Source organism: Epinephelus moara, chromosome 24 (genome assembly GCF_006386435.1).
Source record: "Epinephelus moara isolate mb chromosome 24, YSFRI_EMoa_1.0, whole genome shotgun sequence".
NCBI lineage: Eukaryota > Metazoa > Chordata > Actinopteri > Perciformes > Serranidae > Epinephelus > Epinephelus moara.
The window spans coordinates 23252986-23262092 of NC_065529.1; the positions used below are offsets into that span (position 1 = coordinate 23252986).

The window sequence follows — 9107 nt, forward strand, 5'->3', positions numbered from 1 at the left end:
TTTGCACTTGAAGTATGCCCGTTCACTTACGTTTTAACAGGTCTGACGCTACTATGCGCCCTGGCTGTATCTAGGCTAACGGCTAACATGCTAACTATTATTTTTATGTCACTAGTCACTTGAAACAAATTTAGGACGATAGGAGACAGGTTGAAATAAACTGAAATTTCCCTTTAAGCTCTCTGTGTCGTGATGGGTAAAGGCAATACATTGCTACAATAAATGTAAAAACTGTCACTGTATTTTTTGCCAATCCTTATGTAGCAATAGATATGAATACTGTTTGATGTTTCATCACTGTTTAAACCTGCAGTGGGTCGTGGGAGACAGACGCCTGAGATATTCCAGCAGCATCGTTGGACACCGTGCCCCCCTGAGCAGCACCTGTCAACTGCAATACTGTGGCAGGTTTCAACAAACCACCTGTAGTTAGGATGAAAAGAGAGCATGTCACCTGGAGTAACCCCTCAGGGATTTCCATGATCACCTTTCGATTCCACAGAATGACCCAAGCCATTTGCAAAGTCTTGATGTACACTGGGGATCTGTGAAGCTCGGCGCAAGCGATAACCGCACTCAACTGATCACTAAAAGCACTTAAAATGTTTGAGTTATATGTCACATTAAAGTTAAGTTTAAAGTGGAATAAATGTATATTATAAGAAGGAGCTAGGTGAAGTGCTGCATTCAGGGTTCCCACACATTTTCATGGACAAAAATGTAAAACTTCTCTGCAATTTTTCAAGGACCTATAATGAAATTCCAAGACTATTATCACACTGTCACACTGTCCTGTATGATCCTGGGTTTTTGGTAATATTATGTTATCTTGTGGACTCCATTTTGGGGTTTTCTTTTTTGTGTTCTTCCTCGTTTTTTATATTCATTCAGGTTTCATCTGCTTCCTGTTTCATTTTGTAGATTCTCTCCTCATGTGTCATGTCTGGTTTTACCTCCTGTGTCTGTGTGTTTTCCCGCCGATTTCTACCACACCTGTCTTCCTTCAGTCTCGTTAGTCCCTCCCTGTTCCCAGAGTCTTCCCTTCACACCTGTTCTATATTAGTCTTGTTTCCTTCACCCTACTGTTCCCAACCACACCCCTGTTGTAAGCCAATCCCCATTTCCCTCCTTTTCTCCATGTCTTTCTTCTCCAGCTGTGTCTCATTCTTTTGATGAGTTTTCTGTGTATACATACCTGTGTGTTTCCCTTTGTTCCTTGCCAGTTCATCATGTGTTCATCCTTGTGTTCTTGGTGTCATTCCCTGCTCTGTTTCCTGCCTGGTGTCTTGTGTTCAGTTTTTTTTAAAATTTTTTTTACCTGAGTTCATTGCATTATCCCGGTTGTTTTTCAGTTTAGTTTTGGTTTTTCTGTCATTTGGATTTTCAGGTACTTGCCTGTTCTGGATGCATTAAAGACAAAACTTAAACCTGCCTGCTGCTCTGCATTCGAGTTCTTCCTGAACTGATTTATGACACATTATTTTTTTTCTCTTATTTAAACATATCAGATTCCAACTCCATTCAAGCATAATTCCCGCTAGCTGGCATACATAGAGGGAGAGACGGAAAGTGTGGAGAGAAAATTAGGAAAAGTATGTGATGTGAAAACAAAATTTCAAACATGTGTGCTGTGTGCTACATTACATGGAGGGTTATCAAAGGCAGATAAAGAGTTTCATTGCAAACAACCAATGTTCCACGACTTTTCCAAAACTTCCAAGGGTTTTACCAACTCCTTGACTTTGCCAGGCCTGGAAAACAAGATTTCTATAACCCTGGGAACCCTGTGTAGTGGGTCAGAATATTGAATCAGTGTAAAAAAAATTTGAACAGCAGCTGGTGCTCTTCAGATATGCAAAGGTTAGGACTGACAGAGAGAAAACGTGAAAAACCCAGAGAGTGTGAGACACTCCCAAGCCAAAAATAAGTATTATTTGTGCTCAGGAGTGTCTCAGATTGCTCTAGTTCACAAAGTTCTTTTATTGACTTTTAATATTTTTGGTTGTTGCCTTAGGTTTCATGATTCACTGTAGCAGAGTTTCTAGTGTGTAAAGAAAGATGCACACAAAAGATTTTAGTCAAAGTCAGAGTTGATATTAATTAATGTATCTCAAATTCATATCTCAAAGTTGGCTGCGTATCCCGCTCTCTATCTGCGCCGCTGCTGGGTATAAAAACCACCTTCAGCAAGAACTGTGCGGCACTTAACTTGAAGTCTAAACTGGGTCCATTATTAGTGAGTAAACGATTTAACTGGCGGAGGATATATTAAAAGCTTAAATGGGCCAGAAAAGTGTAAAATGTCTCCTTGAACCTACACTGAAGATGAATCGTAGTCCTTCTTGTTTTCTGCAACTAAACAGGCAATTAGGCCGACACAGCTTTGCAGCCTATTTTCCTAATTAAAATTCATCAATTCAGAGACCAATGACTGAGCAAAGGAAGCTCCATGCACATAATGCCTTTTTGACACAACTCTCCAACACCTGGCATTGTGTGCTCCACAAACAAATGTTACGTGGCAGTGATTGTTTAATGAAGAGCGGAGCAATTATACTGTACATAGTGTAATGTATTTCTACTTAATTAGTATCACAGACTGCCTTCTGTTCAAAACAAAATTTAACTCAAAGACTTTTGTCGTCATGCTCTTTTTTTAAACTAAACACAGATTATCAGAGTGAAAAACAAAGAAAGTAGCTTTTGGAATGTCTGGTTGCCCTCGCTAATTAGGAGCTCTGTATATAGACTCACGCTCCACTGAGGAGTAACCAGTGTTCACACACACGCACGCGCGCGCACACACACACACACACACACACACACACACACACACACACACACACACACAAAGCCAATCCCACACTTGCTCATCCATACACACACATACAGACACACAACATGCCTTCCTATATTGTTTATAAATTCCCCCGAGATTAAACTTAGCAACAGAACAATATCTGAACGCTGTGAAGACAAACATGGGTCCTCGGGGTCTGATTGTTAGAACAAGAGTTCTTCCAGTCGAAACATGAAAGCTACTTGCACATTCTGCTCTCGTCTCTGGCTTTGCGCTGACCACAGCTCTGTTCCCTGATTCTGAGGGAAGGTCTACATCTCTCCATGCTCTGCAGAATCTGATAATGATGCATCCAGCCAGAATACTGTGACACAAATATCTCATGAGCTCGCCCTCGTCTGAACCGACCGAAAACTTGAGGCGTCACGGTGTATTCACACCTCGTGTCTGTTTATAAAATGTTTACTCAAGGATACTGAAAGTAAGATGAAACATTAAGTTTTTCTGGAGGGCCCAGAAATGATAAGGAAGAGCATCGGATTGGTCAAACTCACGGATGTAGAGCTGAAGATGTAAACAGGATCATTGGGCTATAAGAGGCTGTGCAATACAGTCATTTCAAACATTTTCTTCACACACTTCTTAATATTTCATACCAATGCAATAAAACCTTTTAACTATGCATAAATCAGTCTAAAGTACAGCTTCAAATGGATTATTGCATTTTCTGTGCATTAATTTGAATTGTTACATAATACAATTTAAATGGTTATAATTGTAAATGATTGCAGGCTTGTATTTATAGGTGTTTTATGGCTTCCATTATGACTCACCCATTCAGAACAAAAACAAAAAGAACAAAAAGTGCAGTTTGAGCTCATATTGTCCTCCTTTAACAGAATGCAAAACCACTAACTGTTCAATTCTTCTCAAGGCACAATGCGAGCTTTGTTATTAAACTTGTATGTTCGGTAACCCTGAATCAGACAGGGTCAAACATGAAACTCTTACACAGAATAAACTCTACACACAAATTCCCACAAACACGGCGGTGGTAGCTCAGTTTGGTAGCAACTAGGGATGGGAATTGGAGAATGACAGTTGAAGTCCTGCACAGACAAAGTACAGAGTGTGGACTGGTAGCTGGAGAGGTGCCAATTCACCTTCCAGGCACCGCCGAGATGCCCTTAGAGCAAGACACAGAACATCTAACTGCAGCCATATGCACCTGACCATGGGCAATCCCATCACCCTGAGGTCAGCCTGAATCTGTTTTGATTGTAATCTGATTTTAATAAGTCTGGACAGCAGTGCAAAACACAACAATGTCAAATCCAGTGTGACGGAAGTGCAAAGCAGAATCCATGCTGCTACTAGCAAAGTGCTGCGGAGGACAACAATCAGTGGACAGATGCCGATGGAGGAGTTCTGCACTGCAACAACAGCATGGTTGTTTGGTGAGTGAAATCATGAACCTCTATTACTCATGCTTCTACACCGGAAAGCCATGTCACCAGTGTAGCTATATAGTTACAGATGCCTACGTCTTTACCAAAGCAACCCATGCAGATATGTTGGTGAATCTTCTAGAAATATTTGTTTATTAGGTCCCAAAGTTCCTAACCTGTGGGTCAGGACCCTCAAAACAGCACAGAAAGATAAAGGTCAGGGGTTACGAGATGATTCACAAGAAAGGAAGGAAGGTGAAAAGGTTCTTTTGCTCTCTAGAAAACTAGAGAGCCCCCAACAAAAGAGGAATGAATTGGAATTGTAAAATAATACTGTGAAGTATATAACATGGAAAAGCTAACTTTTCCTTTTTTGTGTGTCCTTATATTAAGGAAATAAAATCAACCCAACAGGGAAACACATTAAAGGTACAGATATGGACAGGAACTTAACCCCTTCTCTTTAACAATGCTTTCTATGTGACTCATTGACCCAACCTGATATTTTGGAACAATTTATTTCTCTATGATTGTCTGTGCTTTTTTTTCCTTCTATTTCTTTTCTTTCTTTCTTTTAAATTTCATTCTATAACACATATAACTGTATAGAGTAAAGTTTTAAAAAAAAATTAAAAGGTTCTTTACAAGCTGTGACGAGGGGTCACAAGTGGACACTGCTTTATTTCATAAACCAAAAGAAATGGGAACCACTGGTGTAAAGGCACAGAGGTTATTTAGTGGATTCTTTCACACTCACAGTGCCCAACAATGGGGAATCAATTCAGGTTTTTTTCCTTCTCTTTCACCTTTGTAAAAATAAAAAATACAGGAACATTATCCAAGTATTGTGTGTACAGTGTATTTTGCCTGAATGGGTCATTTTGATAGCTGCCCACAGAAATATGATAATACTTTAGCATAACACAAATACTAACTTAGGAAGCTGGCAAATATTTTAATATAGTATACTTTAGCTTTCTTTTTGTAATATTCACCAGGTGCATTTCTATTCACCTCTTCTTTTGTGCATTTTCAATCTGTGCACAAAGAAATCTAAGTGGAAATAGCAAAAATTGAAAAAAAAGTTATTACGCTTGGGGGAGGTAGAAAAGCTCTTTTCACCATCTCTGGAGGCCTTTAATAGCGTTTGCACACATGCAGTGCTGTTAACAGAACTCTTCCAAGAGTAATGTTAGTTGTCCAAAACTCTATTTCCTTTGTCTTGTGTTCTCCCCATTATACATCCATTGTTGTCTTTGTTTGAGGTTTGACTGGCACTCTAATTATGTCATCCTGTTGCGCCCTCTTCTGCAGTAGCACGCTACTCAATAATTAGCGCCACCTACCACTCATCTTGATGAACCAACTCCCAACGTTCGCATCAGAGCAGTGGATGGAAAAGCACAAAAATGCATTTTCTTTTGCAGATTCTCAACTCAAAGACTGTGTTTTACCAGGCAGCTCCTTGTTGCCGTTTAATTCTCAGAAAAGGGACTTTAAATTTCTTGAAAGAGGTAAAGTGTCATAATGAAGAACATGCATGCTTTTATTGTTCCTTAAAATTCCATAATTGCTTGGTGATGCAGTGCAGACTTCTCACAACCTTCAGTTACTCCTGTGTTACACTACTCAGCTGTAATGAGCAGAAGTAACTCTCACCTGGTTTGGACCCTTCAGCCACGGAGCCGTTGTACACCTGGTTCTGAAACTCTGGTCTGTTGTCGTTCATGTCGATCACATAGATGTACAGATCAATTGGGTTCTCCACCTGGTTCCCGTTCATGTCTACGGCATGGGCTCGCAGCTGTGAATGCACACAAAGAAAGACGGCATCATTAGCATTCAACGCTGAATATGAGCTTGAATAAATATTCCAAATGTAGTTCAACTGACAGCAGGCCGCTGGCTTGATTGGTATAAAACTCTGCAGACTGTCTGCACTGGAACAAACTCAGCACACAACTTTGACTTTGTTAAGTGGCAACTTTGTTTAACTGGCAAATGCTCTGTTTCTTGTCTGTCAACGGGGCATGAGTATCCTGTTGGCATCTTGGCGCGGACAACAACAACACAGAAAGGGGCAAAGTAGTAAAATGTTCCAGACACACAAACAACACCTATTTTGTTGTTAGCACAGCCAGAGGCCTAAAAAAAATATCAGAGAGGTGTTTCTGCTCAAGCTGTGGCTTCTTTTTTGTGAGCGAGGAGAATGTTTGTCTCGGTTTGTTTTGACAAAGCCAGCCATTCGGATGGATGTCTCTGACTGATGAGCTGTTCCTTGACAATTCACAGTGTGAGAATAGAGAGAGCAAAGAGGAAGAGCAGGAAGGAAAAAGAGCGGTGCAGGGAAAAAGGCCGATGAGATGGGAAAGAGAGGAGGAGAGTGACTGAGCCTTGTGCAAGTAAATGAGAGATGAAAACACAAAGAGGCAGTGTGGGGGTGTGGGGGCTTGAACAGGGACGACTGACAAAAGCAATCATCATCTACAGTGGGATGTCTTAATCTCCACCGCTGCCGTTGCACACCCTCTACTCCCCACCAATCCCCACTAATGATATCTAACATTACGCAAAGCTTTGTAATAGCCCTGGAACCAAACCGGCACTGTTCACTGTGACTTACATTACTCTCATTCAATTGCCTAGAAATCCATATCCTCTGCAGAAATGTTATTCAATCACAGCTTGGCTTGGTAAGAGGAGAAGGGCTCTTATGTCTGGCTAAAACTGACACACTGGCAGCAAAATATTTTGTCTGCCACAACACAGTTGAGGAGGATCTGCCTGCCAGCCTATTTACAGGAAGTCGTGATGTATTGTGGGGTGACATGAAAGATTGAATGGCGACACCTGCCTTCACCGAAACACAACTAATCATGTCGGCTTTCGTGCCTGTCTGTCAAGGATGTCTCAAAAACATACACAAACACGGGCCCCGCTTGAGCATTCACACGCGCATCCAAACACCAATTCAGACACATGTTTATGCATATTAACATGGACATTGACAAAAGCGCGTGGATACACACTTGGGGAGATGCATACAGCCAATCAAAAGAGCCCTCTTTAGCCACTTAATGATCCTCAAGATGCTAGTTTTCCATTGGCTGAAGCACAGCAAACAAACATGGAGAGGAGACCCAACAAACAAACAAGCCCAATCTGTTTTCTCAGCTGTGATCACTGCACGCTGAGGGATGTGTGACTGTGATATGTGTGACTGCTTCACTGCATGGGTGTGTGAGTGTGTGTGCCTGTGTGTGTGGATAATGATCGTGTGTTTTTGTTTGTGTTAAACTGGGTGTTTGTGTGTGTATGTTTTGTCCCTTCTGCCTGTGGATTTGTGTGTGTACATCCCTGTATATTTTCTCATATTCCTGCATGTTTATTTAGTATCTCTATATTTGTGTGTGTGTGTGTGTGTGTGTGTCTTCCTGAGTGTGTGTCTGTGCTACAGAGTCTGTCTATGTGTGTCTGTGTTTGTGTGCTCGATGGAGGAATTGGAAATGTGATCTAAGGGCCTGGAGGAGGGTGTGCATCGCGTAGACTGCAAATCTATGTGTGTGAAGAGACATCAGTATTCTGCAGGGTGAGCTTTAGTATGACTGGACCAACCACAGAGGAGAAATACAGTTCGTATTTGGCCCATTGGTCCCCTTACCCAATATATAACCATACTTGCATGGTACTTCCAGAAATCCTTGACAGTTTTGGACTCTATGCAGTGTTTTTTTTCTTTCTCTGGCCAAAGTGATCTCATGCCTACTCCTCATATTTTGATATGTGAGCAGGAGCCCCCAGCTTTATCATCATGACACCGGGGCAGCTTTTTGCATTGCACTTTGACACAGAATCATCAAGTCACGTGACTAAGAAGGGGTGAGGTAGGCCTGTCATGATAACTACTTTTCTTTGACAATATATTGACCCAGAAATACTTGTGATAAACAAAGTCATGTGCCTGTTGGACCCATCCACCCTAAATGGACTTCCTCGCTCTTTGTACTTCGCCTGTTTCTCTGACCATCTAATAATAATGCGGATGGGTTTAGAGTTGGTTGAAAGCCCGGTGTGCCTCTCACACAGATGCTAAAGGTCGCCCCCAGCGTCACTATAATGAAGCCAGGGACTAGTGTTCATTTCAACTAGTCCATACCCATTGGTAGCTTTGTCACCTTCTACCTATGCCAATACCCATTGGTAGCTTTGTCACCTTCTACCTATGCCAATCCTCAATGCCTCTGTGCAGTTTCACATACTGTAGATTGACCACGTCAGTGAGTAGAAAAATGTGGGACAGACAGAATGACACACTGACAGTTTCCGTGATTATGTACAGCATACCATGCCATGACTTAGTCATACCAAAAATTAGAAAAAAACAAAACATTTGGCCACAGGGGGAGCCACAGCGATCGGTCGCATTTTAGCCATTTTTAAGCACCCAGTTGCCAATTAGAGCTAAATTTCTCCAGTCACCTTGAGGCGTCCTGTTCTACATATCTACCAAGTTTAGTAAAAATCGATATGGTGGTTAGGCCTAGATAAGAAATTAGCTCTCTAGCGCCCCCATTTTGTTTGATGGGGTCAATAATGACGGGGTCCCCTCAGATTGTGTGTGGTCATACGCCTACAAAGTTGTGCGGTGATCGGTGAAACCCTTGAGATGTTATACACCTTTATGTGATGAGCCACGCCCTCCGCAATATTCATTGTCTTATAGAAGCTCAGTTTTAGTAAGTTTTCCAACTTTTGCCAAGAGGGAACTTTAGATATTGGTCCCTGGATTATGTTCACCGAGTTTCATGCAGATCGGTCAAACTTCCTAGGAAGAGATCGATTTTAAGTGTTTTTCAAAA

The 9107-nt window shown here is 41.5% G+C and overlaps 1 protein-coding gene across 2 annotated transcripts in view; it reads right to left on the reverse strand.

Annotated features, from left to right (window-relative positions):
• The window catches only part of cdh4 (cadherin 4, type 1, R-cadherin (retinal)), a 253674-nt gene that overhangs the window by 49486 nt on the left and 195081 nt on the right, over positions 1 to 9107 (reverse strand). For both annotated transcript variants that reach the window (XM_050038978.1, XM_050038977.1), the window contains exon 7: positions 5908 to 6052. In XM_050038978.1, the coding sequence (XP_049894935.1) occupies positions 5908 to 6052 (145 nt within the window). The remainder of the gene's footprint in view (positions 1 to 5907; positions 6053 to 9107) is intronic.